Raw genomic sequence first — 19,423 nt, forward strand, 5'->3', positions numbered from 1 at the left:
ATACAATTTAGTTTTAAATTTAAATTTAAAAATACAATTTGTCAAAAAATACGAATAATATATAATTAATAATACTTGTAATATCGGTAAAGTTTACATTTATTTTACATGTCAAAAGTTAGTATCAGTGGAGTTAACAAGTTTTTCAAAGAGGAAAAAATTGTACCGCCTGAATTTACATATAAAAATAGTACAACTGATGGAATTAAATTGTCACATACACAATTTTGGAACTTAAATACCATACTGATTATGTGCATTTTTTATCACACAAAATATACAATATATACCTATAAAGGTCACAATCATGATTTATATTAAACTTATGGATACTGCGTTGTATACAAATCTGTTAGCCAACTCAACTGGTTGGTGGTCAACCACAATATCATTGCATTCATTTTACTATTGTTTAAATGTTAGTTGTTTTCTATCACTCAGATGCTTCTTTAATTCTGAGAACTATCGTATGTCCCTCCGTTATGTAAGCCAAGAATCGTATGTTAATATTGTTAAGTGAATATTATAGCACTGCCATGTGCTTAGTATATGTATATTATACGATATACATAATATATTAATAGTCACATGTACGTCAGTACCTAAGCATAAGGGATGAACTACATATTATACATACAACAAAATATATATAGACTTCATGACATATTTTTTAAGCAGAGCTACACATTAAAGACACTCAATTTGGTTTTTTTTTTAAACTTTTATATTTTATAGTAGGTCATGCATCGTTAACGTTTGAGACGTTTTGCCGTTTTAGGAGGATTTCCGAGAATCGTGGGGACACCAACGTTTTTTACCAGAGGATTTGGATTGGGGGATCCTAAAGGCGTGTCAAAAATATACTTAATGTATGTGTGTATAATATTATGCTAATTAATTTTTTTAACAAAAATTGTATTTATTAACATATTTTAACCGAATTAGTTGAATAGCATTAATATACACTGACGTATTAGTTCGTATAAGTATACGTCATTTAAAAACACTTGTTTAATATATTTTTACATATAAGGCCAAAGGGTAAAAAATGTAACCATTATTTTTAATCCATTGGTCAATATTTTTAAATCATACAACGATAGGTTTTTGATTATGACCTTTAAATTTTTTTTTTAATTTGTAGTCGGCATAATGTATATTTATAATATTATCACTTAACCATCTCGCATTGCATTAATATAAGCTCACGTTTCTTGGATAATATTTTTGCACCTATCCACCGCCGATAGCCACGTGTCCTGTAAGGCTGTATGTTTGTAATGAACATCGTGTAGGTACATTGAGTAAATTATAATCATGCACATTGATATTAGGCACATACGTCAACATAAAATTATGGGTTATTTTAATTAGTGTTTCCTGGAATGGTTGCTTAAAAAAATAATTTTAAAAATAACGTGGAAATTAGTAAGAACGATATAATATTATAATATTTCATTTACACGCTCACCTAATAATCTATATAACTAGTAAGGGTCATACAAATTCCGCGACTTGTGGAGTTTTTCTCATTCTGCTGCAATATATGAATTATTATAAAATTCCTACGTAGTGTTTTGTGAGAAAACAGCATTTCTCAACAAATACCTTTGCACAATATCAACTGTTGTAGATAATTATTGTAATATTATTACGCTATTGCACTAATTTTTTGTTCGATATACTTATCAGTTTCGTTACACCGTTACGGGCATTTTTATTTTTAACTGTAGGCCTGTACTACATTTCAAAATCACTCTTTTTATTTTGCTAATTATTGTAATAACATGTAATTACTAATGTATCAATTGAATTTTATTTTCAGAGACTGTTGATAATACGATATAATAATATAATGTATAAATAATAATGTCTTATAAGTTACAACCACACCATTTGTGTGGAACTTCGAACTTCATTATTATACATTTATACGTAGACATTTTACTAACACAATTTATACTTGGAGTCTTGTAGGTACATCATAATTCATATTATAATAGATATTATAAGAAACGTATTACAGCCTAGGAGTCAACGAGTCTTACTTATAAAATTTTTTTCAATTGGCGATGTCATCAATGGCTATGCTACGGTGATCAATATTATTTATCCTTTATATACGTGTACTCTCGTAAGTTTTAATAAATTATAATTAATTTAATAATTGTTGCATACTGTTATTACTAATAATTGTTGAATATTGTATAATATTAGGTTCAAGATTTATCGGTATGTTTTTTTAAGCGTCCTCTTACAAATGGATCACAATTGGATAAATATGTTTATCAATGTCCAATAAAAAATATATTAACATCATATATCGATACTATAATGATCTATTTTGCATATATTATAACTATAAACACAAAATTGCTTATAGGAGGTATTTAAATTTTTTAAACGAAACAAGTGTTGTCTAGACCTTTTGTTATATTATGTTCCTAATTTTAATTTCACAAGATTAATGAATCTCTCTGACGAAAAAAATGAATGCTACGAATTTATTCAAAAATAAAATTAACAAAAATGATTTAGCTTGGGTACTTTGAAAAGTAACAATCTGTTTTAAAATTAAAAGATGCTTCTCTTTTACTCAATGTTTGGTTTGGTAATTATTGGTAAATTCATTGTATATTTTATTATATTTTTGTTGCATAATATGTGTTTATCCGTATCTATAATATATCAGTCTAAAACAAGAGCGGTATAAGTGGTAAAATATAGGCTGTATATACATAGCCTAAATACAAACTTATACCATCTCAACACTACTTAATCCTGTGTTAGGGTTTTTATCGTCTATCCATCTCCATATTTTACCTCCATTATACTACCGTGAAACCTATATTTGTATATACTACACTATCAAGATTATTTTAAAACTTAAATCTATAGCAGGCGAAAAGCCGAAAACCAAATGCCAAAAGTCCCCGAGTGTTTCCTGTGTATAGTATCAGAGAGCAGAAATTAAAAAAAAATCGTCTACTCTGTGGCTGGATTACCATTTACGAGTTATTCATTACAAAATATGGAAAGTTTGTCTTCTGTATAGTTAGATTTAGAAGAAATTGACATTTAGAAAGATGGAAAAGTCAGAAGAGTTCAAAGATACAAATTAATGCTTCAATTCGGGTCACTACTCGTCACTCAATTGTGTTTTATTTTAAACGGTAAGGTAATACGAATACGGTAGTAGTAGTGTAAACGAAAATATATATTATTACAATTGTAAATAATTTGAAGTATTAAACAATCGCGCAACAAACCGGGTTAGTACAAAAAAACCAGTAACCATAATATTATAATATAATACAACTATAATACGTAATAACAATGTGACAACTATACATACATCAGCGTGCAAATATCATAATAATATACTGACTTAAATTAAATGTGCATCGTGGTTTATTATATAGTATATGACACTGTGTCACTATGACGTATCGAACAAACATCGGGATGTTGATTGTTTTTTCCTTGAACATTTCAACATAAACAATATAATATAGTAAGCGCACCAGAAGTCCGTGCGAATTAGCACGACTTGTCCATTACAAATATTACAATATTCATACTTTAGTCTCGGCCTTGGAGCCGAAAAAAAATTAAATAAACACAAATTGTGTTCTTGTAGACCATATATATTGTACGCAATATATATACGAACCACTCCCGGAGTTGGAACTTGAATATAATGTTAAAAAGTTAAATAAATTGAAGTTTTGTTCATGTTGTAAGCCGATTAGAATGGAACAATTATTATTTACCCATTAGGTTTGTGCTAATATAGAATAGAAGATCGAATTAAAAATTAATATAATTTTTTCTCCAAAATGTGATTTTTTTTGCTAATATTAATGCTAGGTTAGTATATAATAACGCTAATAATGCGTGTTTGATAAAATTACAATTAAATACACTAAAATAAAACGAGAACTAAACGAGAAGACTAAAGGAAGTCGAGGGAAAAAATAAATTTTAAATATACGTATAGGTAATTAAAAATCTTGAATATAGTTTAAATATAATTACCTAACCAACTTTGGTGTTCGACAGTGACGTTGGTAAAGGGGTGTACATTTTTTCGTGAAATTTCATGACCCACGGGCGATTAAAAAAATTAGTTAGAAAGTATGTTTGTGAGTATCTATATGTTATATTATATTTTATACTATTGTCCATTGCTATTAATATTCGTATACCTACGTTGTATTACCTATATCATATATTATGATGAAGACACGAAGCACCTTTGAACGAATTTATGAACTATAGCTATATGTTATACAACAAGTTATATATTATGAACTATATGTGTTATAGACAGTCGAAGAAAGGTTTGAAAAACTAAGTTCAAAATGGTTTGTCCCTAGTGTTAGCCCACCCACTGCACCCGCCGCCAAGTCTTGCTACTATACGCTCCATAGGGATGCCGCCGTTATGTTGCGGCTAATAATGATGCACAGTCGTCTTCGTGACCGAGACTGCACCGGGTGATTTGCCTTTTGACTTTTTGAGCATCGCTCGGGGGGTCAGCTGAACCGTTCTGAGGAGGCTGACGATGAAATCCGAAAAGGGCCGATGGTCGTCGGGCCGTATCCCTGGACCGGAACTTGGAGCTTCTGCGACGATAGCCGCGTCAATCTTCTGTTGCCGGATGGAGTATCCCAGTCGGCGGCGTCCACTATCGCCACTCGTACCACCTGCGCCACCTCCCGAACTTGCACCGCCACTACCACTCGTATCACCTCCTGTACTTGCACCATTACCCGCACCGTCGTCCACGTAGTCGGCCGTCTGCACTCTTCCGTCGTAGTTGTCATCAGGTGGCTTGACCCACTCGCCGTCGTGACCGATAACTTCCAACGGATAGTCGGGCATGAAGCCGTCGTTGTACGGGTGCCGGCTGACCAACCGTCCAGGACCAGCTTCCACGCTGGGGTTGAACATCTGTAAAAACGACTTGAGCACCATGTCCAGACAACAGTCGCACCGGCGCTGCAACGTCGTCCGAGAAGTGAAAAAAATTTGAATAAACCCGTTATGTCTACCAACCGTTTCTAAAGTTATACATTTTTCAAATATCTATAAAGAGGTATCAACATTCGCCTGATATTCAATTATATTCCATAGGTAGGTAACTTTAATTAAATGTATTGAAGATTTGTATACACTAATAAAATATTACATAATATTATGACGTGTACCAGGTATAGTACCTACTGAAATGATAAATGTTTAAAATAATTATTACAAAATGCATGTTTATATAAAGACCAAATCGAATATATATAATTGTATTGTATATTATGCTGCAGAGCTGGATCAAAACAAAATATTACTCTGGGCATAAACCCATGGTTATTTCATAATCTTGTTTAAAAACAAAATAAAGTATTTTTTTAATTAGGTACCTATATCGTTAAATGTAAAATAACAAATACGTGTAGTGGGCAAGTGTATATTGCAAAGTCAATTGGGAATGAATGAAGAATTGATGAATATTATTTCATTTTACAAAAGTCTATAGGTTGCGGACATTTTAAATTCGAACTTTTTTGAACCTATTAAATTACTTTTTACTTTATTTCACCAAAGTAAAAACAAACACCTAATGTTTAAATTTTAAAATTAACAATTGGTAGGTATGGTGTAGTATAATCTTATTTTCGATTAATTATTAAGAATTGACTGTACACTTGCCACTAAAACACATTATATATTATAACACGAATGTATTATACTGTATGGGCTTACACTGTTACAGCCAGCCTGCGCGTGTATGCTACCATGGCACAGGAAGTGGACTTTGAAACAACGAAAAGGCTTGAAGTTATTACTCACATTATATTCTTATCATTGAATGATTGTTGGAAACTATTCGAAAATCGCTATGATCGCACTGTGCAGGTGCCATTTTAAATGAATTTTACTAATTTAAATTGAAACCAGATAGTCAATAGCAGCTGCAGTACCTACTAAATAATAATTTAAAGTATATGACTAGCGAGTGGCGGCTAGCACTAAGCCGGCAGACGCTCAATTTTGAATTTTGATTATGTAATGAGTGCGCGTATGTACAATGAAAATGACTACACTAAATGTCACATTTTTGTTTCTCATCAGTACTTTTTTAGTATGTCAATACTAAAAATTGTTGTGTTCATCACTTCACCGCGTTTGAATATAATATTATACCTACTTACATAGGACAACAGTAATTTAATATACTACATTAAAATATTATATAATTCACGTAGACATGTATAGTGGGTAGGTATCAATACACCCACCTTGCTTATGTCTTAGCAGCGTATAAACATGTTTAACTTAACAAATGGCTTGTAGAAAATAATAAATTGTTTTTTTAGTGGTATTATCATCTTAAAATTTAAAAAAATCTATATCTATTCTAAGCAATACTAGACACGATAGGTACCATTTTTTATAGAATCAGTTGGAAACAAATAGGTACGCAAATATGATTCTTCATAATTAGGGCCCGGATGTTTATGTCTTAAAAGACCTATAAAACAATTCCTTAAAAAGATGCATTTATGACACAAAAATCATAAAAATGGCCTATTAATTCATGTTAATAATAAAATCCTACTAAAAATCACTCATAAGACTGTTCAAGTTAATACAATTATTAATTGATTTTAAAATTAAAAATTACAGTTTATAAAAGTAAAATTATGGTTTTTTCGATTTGTGGAAAATATAGACATATAATAATGACAAATAATTAACTCATCATTTTTCTGTCAACTGTTAAAATAGAGTAAAAATTCTATAAAAACTCTAAAAATTATGTTAAAAGTCACAAAAATTATCACCTTAAAATTAAAAAAAACACAAGCAATTTTTAAAAAAAGTGCCAAATAAAAATCAGCTATATAAATTCGTATGTCACTGAAACATGTTTTAAGCTAGGTAAGTCTCGTCTGTGATGTTCCAAAAAAATTGCAAAAGACATTAACATCCGAACCCTATTCATAATATTATGTAGTAGGTGTGTACTCACGGGCAAACAAGCTATCATCAGGGCGCAGAATGCGAACATCATGTACACTTTCATGATTATTCACGTCATGTTAAGTCCGTGTTCCAACAGAGTACCTATTCAATCGTCCACTATAACTATTATTTTTGTCAGTATAAAACGTTTGATGGCTACCTGAAGTTATCACCTTTTTAATTAAAAAAAGTGTTATGTTTATAAAATATTCTAGGAACGCGCGCGATACGTTATACATCTGTCAAACATCAATAACCTTCGCAGAGATTTCCTTGTTTTGTGTAGATACTTTTTTCGTGTCTCATAAACACTGCAATAGAAATAATACATTATATTATATAGGAAATAATATAATTTATTTTTCTACAGACAGGTAGGTATATAATATTATAGGCATAATAACTTAATCACAAAAATCCTTTACATATTTACATTACATCTACACTAACGTCTAATATTACTATTATACTGCATTTAAGATTAAACGTGGTAGCAGATATGTATAATTTAGTTATTGAATACAGCAGACATTTCACCTGCATTGTTATATTATTATTGTAAATGGAATATGCAAAGGCTATAAGTACATTGGCTTTTTAGAGATATTTATATTTTATATTTTATAGATATAGTACCTATTAGATATTGTAGGTAAGGTAAGGTTGCTAAGAATTGTAATTTTCGTTTTTAGTTAACACACACCCATTATTGTAAGGACCTATTCAATAACAACTGACGAGGGACACTCAAAAACTTCGGAACATTCCGGATTTCCTGTTTTTTACTATTGTAACATATAATATAATTTTAAATTTAAATTTAATTTTATAAGTAAATAAATTATTTTTTTTCTCACGAGATATGTGATCTTTTTTTCACTTATAATTATATTTGATTATATTTGAAACGATGCATTATTCTCAGTGAGTACGATTATCTTACTTTTTTCTATAGTTATTCAAATAACGTTTCATAATAGTTCTATTGATGTACATGCGTAAAAAATAATGATAAGAAAACAAAAACTGTCCTCGTAATAAAATATCCACTTAGCAGTTTGTGTATTTAAATAAATTTTATTTGGTAAGGAATAATCTTAAACAATATACGTAATACATATAAAAATATGTTATTCGTTACAAATAAGCGATAATTCATTAGGCAATACATAAGCATATACATAATATATTATTATTGTTTATTGATTTAAAAAAAAATAATTAATATGATATACCAACTACACCATATTATAATTTTTAGATCCAAAAAATTCTTAATATTACATTACACATATAAGTGCAGTATATTTTATCAATAGGTACATAATACTTTTTTTTTGTTAATTTTTGAACGTAAATCTACATTTTAACCGAAATTCTTTGCTACTCTTAAAATAATTAATGCAAGTTTATCATCGGAGTTTTAATGAAATATTATATCAATCACCAACACCTGTTGAGGTAGAAAACTCAAACTCATCATCATTCTCTATGACGACATCTTCGGTGGAAAGTTCGTCCTTTGATTTTATCGTTGCATTTTTTCTACTGTTCACTAGAGACGATTTACCCAATATTCCGTTTGAATTTAAAAAAAGTTTCAATTTAATATCATTTTCAACCAATAATATTAAGCCGTTACGGTTGTCACACGATTTGTACGAATTCTGTTGTTCGTCTGATCTCTCATATTTTTCATTATTTATTTTAGATAATATTGGTGTATCATCTGAACTTCCAATAAAACTAATATTATGGATTGATGGTTCGTTATTCGGATCATTTTCGTCGTCTTTGTTTTCAGTTTTACCATCATTTATAGTAATGGTATCAGTCGATTCGGTCGAATTTATCGAAATGGTACTATTGTCTTTATCAATCTGTCTTATTATGGCCTTTGACAATATAGGAGATTCTTTATTAGTATCAAGGAAGACAGTGTAATTCCGTTTATGTTGGTTGGTTGTATTTTTTGGGATAGTGATGGTCCGTGGTCTCTCAGACGTCGTAGAACTTATCCTTGTGTACGGCTGATCTATAGGATTAGAACTTGTATCACGAGAAGGGTTTTCAGATTTCAATATTCCCGGTGGTAAATGTATCACCGTAGAAGACTTTTTATTACCGAGAGTACTCATCTTAGAAAATTGGTCCATATCATTTGGATAAATATACTTGTACGTATTACCATGGACATCCTTGAGGATCAAGACACTAGGATCGTTTTTCGTTTGGTCAAAACCATTTGAAATGTTTGTTGAATTTTTTTTTAATCCATGTACCTTAAAAATTTAAATTAACAATGAATATAATTATATAACTTAAGATTATAAACGAATAATAAACCTATTGCCAATTGGATAACAAAATTTTGGCTATTGGATTTGTTTTTAGCTTTCCGTACAAAGTTTCTGATAAGTTGTTATTATAGCTATTTAAAGGTACTTAGGTATGATATCTTTTATCCGTAGAAATAATTATATGTGACGAGTCTAATATTTAAAAATTAAAAACTAATTTTTTCAAATTATCATGCTAAAAAAAATTATTATATTGTTAAATCTATTATATATCTCGTATATACTAATATATTAATGTATAATATATACATGTACCTGCATATTTTCCTTTTCTATCCTACTCATATAACTTCATGTTAATTTAATTTTAGTGCTTACTTAATTAAATTATTACTTATTGTATTAGATATAATATTACAATGATTTTAAATATTTAGAACTAAACTAAAAATATCATTACATAATTTACTTATAAATAGTCATAATTTTTATTATATGTATCCATAAATCATAAATACATTTATACCGAATATAATATCTTAAAATATATATTTAAATAATTGTATTATTAGTCTTAGTTACATCTTACATTTATCGAGCGTTTAGAATATATTTTAGTTTGTATACCCTGTGGGTACCGACATATTTGTATTAAATAACAATTCAAATTAGTATTATAAATGTAATATATATTATAATTTATAACTATTTTTTATGTTCTAATTTCGCGTATTGACTGATTTGTTATGAAATGTAAAAAAATAGTCAATTTTAATTTTTTCAAACATGGGAGGTCTTTTTACAGGAAGTTTCAAGCAAATTCAAGAAAATTTAGTGTTATAATATTAAACTCATAATATTAGAGTTTGTTGACCTATTATCAAACTTAGAGGGAAAAAATAAGATTCATAAATGAATCATAAATGAATCATAACGAACTACTACCTCATACTTGTTTGTTTTTAAAGATCATTAAATAATTTAATCTTGTTTATATTTAAGAACTATTTAATATTACAGAATCCTTTCCCAATTATTAATATTTAACTTATGTAAGAACTTATTATTATCAATTACTTACCTGCGAAACAGCGGAAATCATTAAAAATGTATTGAACATAAACCAAAACATAGTAATTTTAAAATATATTTAAGATAGTGAGCACAACGTAGTTCTGCAGCAGTTAAATTAATTATGTTTCAACACTTTGAACTCTGCCTAGTGCCTGTACCAATGAATCTCAGATACAATGCATCCAAGCTATAATAATACAAGCATCTTTATATGAGTAACATTTGTATGTATTTAGTATTAGAAAAATTAACTTATTATGGCTGGTGAGAAAAACAATACCCAATTTGTAAACTGCAAAACATTAAAACGTGTCAAATTAATAGTATTATTTATTTTTATAATATTGATCAACCCATAGCAGGAATATGTTTTGTGTTTAGTATTCGTCCTATTAGTATTAAAGACCTTTATTAAGTCATAGTGAATAGGCACAAGTTTGTTTTAGAAACAGACTACTTCCTAAAATAGTTATATACTTTAAGTATGAATAAACCTGTAATTTATGTTGTTAGGTGCTGTTTATAAAAAGGCAACTACTACCTATATTTATTATTAATTATTTTTTATTTTTTTTATTTATTTACCGAGTAAATCCATTTACAATAGTAATATAAAATATTGCAGTATAACAATTCTATGATGAAACATTGCATTTATTGATTATTTATAACATAAATACAATACAAGAAGAGTTTACTAAAATATTAAATAAAATAAGTAATTTCATTACAATTTTAAGTGAACAAATAAAATAATGTTTATACAAATAAAATACAATGTAATGACTTATATTAATACAATTTAAAAACAGTATATGATAGAGAGGGAAAAAGAAAAAATATTTTTTAATAATACATTTTCAACAATTATACATTAAATGCTGATTTAATATAATTTATTTTGCAAAAAAACAATTTAATTCTACAGAATTGGCATTTGAGATCAAAGAATTTGTCGGGGATGAAAAACATTAGTTATTAGTTTTTGGGTATATTTTTTAAAGTAAATAAATCTTTATTTCTTGTAAGATTAGTGTTTGCTCTAAAATTCAGTTTTTCTAATATTTCTTTACATTCAATTTTATTATTTAATAATTTGAAGAGAAAAAGAAAAGATAGAAAATATATTTTCTACGATTTGTCGATTTCTTAAAGTGGGAGAATCAAAAAATCAGAATATTTCTATGTAGCCTGAATGGGAAGGGCATTCAACATTTCATTTGAAGGATAAAAATCGAAAAAAAAAATGTTGAATATAATCAAGAGCTTGATTTAAAATTAATCGGTCTGACTAATGCACAGTATAATACCTTTGAGGACCTTGACAATTTAAATTCCCTCGCGATTCTCTTTACGAAACTTAATACCTTATTTGCCTTGCACGTAATAAAAAACAGTAGCTAAATATCAAAATTATGTTAGTGCAACTGACAATATATTTATCGAATTAATTAACTATTAGTTATTTGTGCTTTATGCAACAGGCCATAATATTATATTTAGGTATATAATATTATGATGCATACGATATTATTGTGAGCTTTGATCCGGTAGTTGGAACAACTGTAATAACTAATAAATACTATAATTTATGTAGAGTAATAAGAAGAACATTAATTCTTATTAAAATGTAGGTGTATATACATATATACATATATACATATATATTTATAGGTATGCATATAATATTGTCTATTTTATAGGTAAACACATCTTTATAATATTTACGATCAATTCTTACATCATTGTTATTTGTTTATACAGTGACAAACATGAAATTTGAACTCACAATTATTATTATACATCGGACAGTGTAATAGGTACTCATTACTTAACGATAAACGTAATGGTCATCGATATTTTTATTGTTACACATTATGAGCATAATATTATTGTTGACTCTATACCAAATGATCAAGGTCTGAAGATGAAATGTATGACCAAACACAACAAATATCATTTCAAAAAGTACTTTACTTAGGTAAAGTAAATTTAAAATCAGCGATAAATGCAATAATTTCTTATTATGATTATGTAAAAATATATTTCCAAAAACGTTAATACCAATTTTTGAGACGGAGAGTGTTAATTTCAAAAAAACTTCCCCAGTTCACTATGAGTACATTATGAATGTATCACTAACGATTGTATAAAAAATAAGAAATACAAAAACTTTATATAGGTTAATTTTTTGAATGATTGTAACGCAAATTTTGTTGCTTAAAATATAATCCTATCGAAATAATAAACTCCAGATGTACCAATAAGCAAGAGAAGTCTTTATCAGGACCACGTTGTATTCCTCTTGTTTATTTCTTTATAATAGTTGTACCTATGTTTATACTATTGTCTTATATGTCTGAAGTTTAGATGATACATTTTCAAAATTTTAATTTTTCAATTAAATTATTAATTAGCGTGATGTTTGAAACACTATTATTTTTTACATCATAAAAAGCCAATGTTTTCGTAAATTGTTATATATTTCATATCTGTTTTGTTTGTACATGATTATAAGCTACGTAATAATCGTATTAAAAATGTAAAAATGTGGTGAAACATGAAGACTGGAAGTCCATCAAAATGTCATATTTAGGAGGATTTAATAATTAAAAATGTCCATGTAATTTGCTTTTCACTAACCATAATTTGATATTAGTTGGTATTTTATTAGTGACATAATACCACCTTACGCTTAAAATAAATCAAATTGTTGATCGTTTGTTTTTAAAATATTATATTATATTCTTTACATAATGGTTATCAGTTATGGTCCAAGTACGAAAGCGCACATATTTCATGAAATATCAGGAATATCAATGATATATATACTTTATTACACATTATAGGTAAAGAACCATTATACTATTGATAGCTATTGAATACTTTAAACTTATATCGAATTATTGATCAAATATTTTTGATTGATCTACAGTCTATATTCTATAGGTACTGTATAATATATTATAAGAACACGATAAATCGAATCAAGAAAAATATTTCTAGTAGTATAATACTATGTAATGTATAAAACAAATACAATTGTCTTAAAGTACCTATGCACTTAAACATAAAACGTTGATGTTTAATTTTGGAGTAACAATGTATGTATATAGGCAATTCTTATATAAAATGTTTTTTTATACAAATAATATGTAGTACATACATTTTAGTATAATTCCATAAAACTACACTAAATACATTGAGTAAAGTTAATGAATAACTTTATTAAATAATATAAAGGGTTAAACAAAATATTTGCCTCTATGAAGTGTTGTCTATTTATATTTGAATGCTGTACAATAATTGATAACGAGAATATTCCATTGTTCCAATAAAATATAGGGTGATTTTTGAACCATGCTTACCCTTATTTTTTCTTTAACAGTACATATATTAAAATTATGATATTTATAATTCTTAAATTTATCTAAACTCTATATTTTCAAATTTCTGATAATTTGTGTACTAGATACTTAAGATTCTATTTTTCAAATGAGAAACTCCTCCCTCCCTTTTTTACTGCAAATCATTAAGCTAATGATTTTCTTGAAAATGTTGATGTATCTATATCAAAATGCTAATGAGTAATTTCTGAGTCAATGAAATATTTATACTAAGGATAATAATCCTTAAAAATGGTTTTAAACAAATATAAACTTAATGTCATATTAGATGTAGTATTTATTATTATACTTGGATCATTCTTACAAATTATTTATAATGATAGATAAATAGTAATAACTAACATTTTAAAATCATCGAACCCCCATATTTACTCAACCCATTTCCATAGATATACTCGTATTATCCTTAGTGCCTACATTTCAAAAAAAATATTTGCTGAATAATTAAAAAGGGAAAATGGGTGGTTCCTAGGGTCAGGATCATCCGTAAGTGGTACAAAGAATCTCATGTATTCAAAATATGGTCTTAAATTATTTTAAAATTCCAAAAATCGAAATTTGAATGAATACCTAATTTAAGAATAAAAATAGGATGAGCATGTTTACAAAATCGCTCTGTATAGAACAAAATACATATATATATATTATTGTGATACCTACTTCGAAAATGTAATTTATCTAAATTTCACTATTTGATTCTGTATAGGTAACGGTAAAGTATAAGCGTTTTCTGTTATATATACATTTTTATTTCTCAGAATTTCACGTTCATCGACCTTTATGCATTTGATTAGAATTGAAGAATAAAGTATTATCAGTTAGTTATACGTTTATAAATTGGTTCAGAATCACTGATATGAATGAGAAGAAAAAAAAATACTACATGGAATTTATGGATATGATTTATTTTATTGAATGGTCTTGGCTTTACATTTTTAATATAAAAAGTATTGACGTTCGAAAACAGATAATGATTTTTATAGTGTAATTAATTCTAATTAATGATCAACATGTGCCAAATATACCATTGATTTTTAAATTTTTAATAAGATAACCTAAAGTGTTATACTATTGCTACAATGCTACGTGCAATATATAAAATAATAGAATGTTTTTTGTGGCTCATAAAAAAAAGAAAAACTTATATGTATAAAATTAATGAGGCAGATAAAAAAGAACAACTTACTTTTATATTATATATTTCAATGCAGAGTATGAATTTAAATTGTGTGTACAGTTAATTTTAAGGTACAAGTAAATGTTAAACAGTTCTAAGCAAAACTCAATTTCCAAAAAATTACCTTGGGATTAATTTGAAAGCGTTAATTCCGCAGTTTTTCCATGATTTTCAACCTATGTAATATCGATAATAGATATGTATAAGTATAGTAGTATTATACTAATATAAATGTATTTCTATTCGTATTCGTCGAAGACATTTTGGTACAGCAAAATATAATTCCAAAAATAATTATTGTTATAATTTTGTAATATAAATTGTTCAATATATTTTATAAAACTTATTTTTAAATTTATACACTAACACTTTTAAATCATTACTGTTATAAACAACATGAATAGTGGTTAATAAAATAAACTAAGAAATGTAAATTGTACTACTCGAAAATTAACAAATATTAATCACCAATATTTCGTTCAACATTTGGTATTTAAAAGCTGTACAAACAAATAAAATAAATTCTAAACTTTTTTCAAAAAAAGAAAATCTTTGCGTTAAAAGTGTTTTGTATAATATTTATAATAATTTATAATTGAGTCTAGTAACGTTAAAACAATGTACGTTGAAATCATTATACATCCGTTTCATCCAAAAATCTTCGAGTAGCAACCGTTGATAATTATAATAGATATTAATGTATTATTATTTCATTCTTCTGAAGTGATACTATAGAGTTTGCATCGTTCAATATGTAATAACTAATAAGTCATAAAATGAATATTGATGTTCTGAGAGACGAGCATAAAATAAGCTAACTCGGATAATATATTGACCTGCATTACTTAGGAACTATTATAAAAACTATGTTGGATTTATTAAAAAATACTTGGAAATAACATTGAGAATGGTAAAAAAATAAGGATTGAGAAATTATAATATATATTATTATGTTTTTAAATAAAATATTTAAAAAATAATTGAAAAAATAATTATTTTATTTGCTTTAGGATGCCATGTTGGTACTAGATACCTACCGAGTAAACACTATAAAGACAATAATTTAAAAATGTTATCATGGACACTAATACACTATATTGACTAATAACAGGTCTATAACAACAAACAACGGTGCAATACTGAATAGGTTTACAGATCAAGTTCCATATCCTATAATAAATGCCGAAAAAAAGTGACCTTATGCGGAAAACAGTTTGTTGATCAATGAGCACGGTATATGCACATATTCATGTATTCACCTCTAAAACCAATTAACATAGTTACAAAGTGCACTGTGTCTTATTAGTCATTTCGCGCTGGTGAAATATTATAATATTATAGGTAAGCGATTTCTAAACAGATCTAACAACACTGAAATCTATAGTAGTAAAACCGAGAAAAAAATATAACTCGAAGAATAATGTTACATTATGTAACGTCAGCTACTGCAAATTTACCACATCGTCCGTATAATTTTTTAACCGATTTGTAAAAAAAAACTCGTGTAAGAAATTGTTACTCACAATTAGAACGGTGCACCGAAGTTCAAGCGCAGGCAATAACCGTATATTTGATCATAATATTATATACATTATCAGTAACTAACGGGGCGCCGAGTTGGGGGACTCGGCTATTATTGCCTATATAAGCTGCCCGATTAGTTTTGATTGATCAGTGCACGAATTTGTTTGCTGAATAACTATTATTATAATAATATCATCGTCGTAATCGAAAAACTCCATCACCATGAACGGAAAAATTGTCTTGTGTTTGGCGGTCGTCTTTGTTGGACAGGTTAGAGAATTTATTTAAGCACACTGCTAAACAGCTTCTATCATTATAATTATTTGTGTAATTTATTATTTTTGTTTGATATTTTAATATGCGCGATTTATTGGCTACACGTATTTCTGTAAGCACAATAATTAATAACGATAATGGGAAAGGATATTATTTATAAAAATTTCAAATTATTTGTTTAACTCGTGATTTTATTGGAAGACACCTTCATTTCGACTGTAATTTTTCACGTAAAATATTTATCCACGATCATATTGTATATTTATAACTTACTTGTGTATATATTTTACTGGGTGTGGTGTGTATAATTACAAAATCATATAGTTATTTTAAATTTAAACATTACGATTCTCCATTTCCAATGGACAACATACCTACGTTTTTAGTATTGGGTTTTAGTTTATTCATAAAAGCTAACTGATGAAATGTATTTAAATGCTTAAATAACATTTTAGGCCATGTCAGCTGCAACTGGTCCTTCATCATTAGTGGATTCCGAGGACCTTAAAAAAGTAGCTGATCAAGTTGCACAATCTTTCTTGTCCATTACCAATCACGTTGTGGCATTGTACCCTAACTCTGCCGATGCCCAAAAATCTGTGGACAAAGTTAAATCTATAATAACCAAAGGATTCGAAAACGTAAGAATAAACAATATACATTTATTTCGTTGTTTTGTTTTTTCAAATTTATTTCTATTTTCGAATTGAATTTAATTTTACAGGTGGAAACCGAAACCAATAAACTTAAGGATATCGTTCGCAAAAACGCTGACCCCAAATTGGTCGAAAAATACGATGAATTAGAAAAGGCATTCAAACAACAAGTTACTGATGCCAAAGTAATTTTCGACGAAAAAGTTGGCAAGCAAATTAACGAAAAGGTAGATTTAAAGAAAATCACCGAAACATTGCTCAAGACTACCAAAGAATTTGAAGTAAGTTTAAATATTAAATAAAATATATTTCATTACCCCAATCATAATCCGGCAAATACATAATACAACACAGTTTTATAGGCATATATATTACACGAAACAATTTACTGATATTTTGAAGATATTGATTTTAGTCAATAACTTGTTTCGTTTTTCACAATTGATTGATTTACTTATCGTTAACTTACAATATACAATTTTCAAAATTAAAACAGTAGTTGACATTTGTTGACATAAATGTTTACATTGGTGCACTTTTAAATATTCATATTTCATACAGGATGTTTATTGACTGGATGATTTGAAAGTTAAAATAACAATTACAATTAGGAGTTGTCTAATCCTTCAGATATTTACACTTTATGTATTATTATAATTTATCAATTATGTTTTGTTATTGAATTAATTTTATAGTTTAAATATATGAATTATTCATATTGATTATTGATTTAATATTTTCAGACTACCATGAACAAGGCTATTGATGGAGTAAAGAAACCATGATCATTTTAAAATGCCATGCAACTAATCCAACCAACAATTTTTTATATTTTTGTTAATTAAATTATTTTTCTTTATAAAATCTATTTTTATTCCTGTTTTTTTTATTTAAATAAAAGATAATATCTGAGTTAATATATTTTTTAATTATTTATTGTATGTTATTACATAGTTATAAGTAAAGCTGGTCGGTTTTATAATTGTATTATTGTGTCTTAAACTACAATATGAAGATATACTATGTCAGTCAGGTTACAGGAAGGTTTATTTCTAATGATAATTAAGCAAAAAAATTAAAGAGTTACAAACAAGCACATACTCGTACATGACTTATTCGTGGATAAAGTTGCAGATTAATTTGTAGTAAAAATACGGAAAAAATATGTCAGAATGCCTTCTGTTTATTCGTATTGAATAAATTATAGAATCAACATTTTGTTACCATACTTTCTAGGTATTACAACATTTTTCTTCGTGAAAAAAAGATATGATTAGAAATTTAAAAATTATATAATGTTGATACAAGAAAATGTAGTACTATAATGTATTTTTAACAAATTTTTGTTTATTAACTAAAATATAAATTTATTTTTAAATAGGGACAATAATTCTAAAGTAGGTTTAGTGCATACCTCGTCAGTAAAAAATCATGGTCAAAGATGTGTTCAATTTGAATTCAATATATATGATTTATAAATCAATACATCATTGTATACAACATGCGGTTTTTAGAGGAAGTGGAGTCAGACTCCTTTGCTAAGGATGAACTAAGTTATTAGTTATACCGATAATAAGTTTTTAGTTGAACACATTTTTGCCAAATCAATCAAATTATATTATTATATTTACCTGCTAATTAATATTATATTATGTTATTGTATTTTTATAGAAAAGAAAATCAAAAATGTCTGTAATAAATAGCTCAAAAAGAGTCAAAACTTTTTGAAAATTATTCCATGCATAGAAAGAACTAATAAAATGTTTTTTTTGAAATTTTACAAGTATCATTTCTTTGTGTTTCAATTACAACAGAATCACAAAACAGACTTTGTCGAAAATGGGTCATACAGTAAATTTCCAGTTAATCCTTAATTTGTATTCTGTTTTTCTCAATCATTAAGAAAATCAAGTACTTTGAAATTTTTTAGATAGTATAGCTATAACCTACATCATTATTCAGCCCATGATTTTACTTAGTAAT

The 19,423-nt window shown here is 27.4% G+C and overlaps 3 protein-coding genes across 4 annotated transcripts; 1 reads left to right on the forward strand and 2 right to left on the reverse strand.

Annotated features, from left to right (window-relative positions):
• Positions 1 to 3,247: 3,247 nt before the first annotated feature.
• On the reverse strand, positions 3,248 to 5,152 carry LOC111030413. Its single transcript, XM_022309882.1, has one exon. The coding sequence runs from the start codon at positions 4,978 to 4,980 to the stop codon at positions 4,456 to 4,458; it is 525 nt and encodes a 174-aa protein (XP_022165574.1). The 5' UTR covers positions 4,981 to 5,152; the 3' UTR covers positions 3,248 to 4,455.
• A 3,214-nt stretch (positions 5,153 to 8,366) lies between these two features.
• LOC111030409 lies at positions 8,367 to 10,917 on the reverse strand. Of its 2 annotated transcripts, XM_022309880.1 has the most exons (3): positions 10,408 to 10,917; positions 9,152 to 9,308; positions 8,367 to 9,061 (listed from the first exon to the last, which is right to left on the reverse strand). In XM_022309880.1, the coding sequence occupies exons 1-3, from the start codon at positions 10,456 to 10,458 to the stop codon at positions 8,466 to 8,468; spliced, it is 804 nt and encodes a 267-aa protein (XP_022165572.1). In that variant the 5' UTR covers positions 10,459 to 10,917; the 3' UTR covers positions 8,367 to 8,465. The 2 variants fall into 2 exon arrangements, with proteins under 2 accessions (XP_022165572.1, XP_022165571.1); XM_022309879.1 differs by having other exon boundaries at positions 8,367 to 9,308; positions 10,408 to 10,904.
• Positions 10,918 to 16,596: 5,679 nt separating this feature from the next.
• On the forward strand, positions 16,597 to 18,422 carry LOC111030390. The gene is made up of 4 exons (XM_022309848.1): positions 16,597 to 16,778; positions 17,240 to 17,425; positions 17,509 to 17,721; positions 18,184 to 18,422. The coding sequence occupies exons 1-4, from the start codon at positions 16,731 to 16,733 to the stop codon at positions 18,223 to 18,225; spliced, it is 489 nt and encodes a 162-aa protein (XP_022165540.1). The 5' UTR covers positions 16,597 to 16,730; the 3' UTR covers positions 18,226 to 18,422.
• Positions 18,423 to 19,423: the final 1,001 nt, after the last annotated feature.

Source organism: Myzus persicae, unplaced genomic scaffold, assembly GCF_001856785.1.
Source record: "Myzus persicae strain clone G006 unplaced genomic scaffold, MPER_G0061.0, whole genome shotgun sequence".
NCBI lineage: Eukaryota > Metazoa > Arthropoda > Insecta > Hemiptera > Aphididae > Myzus > Myzus persicae.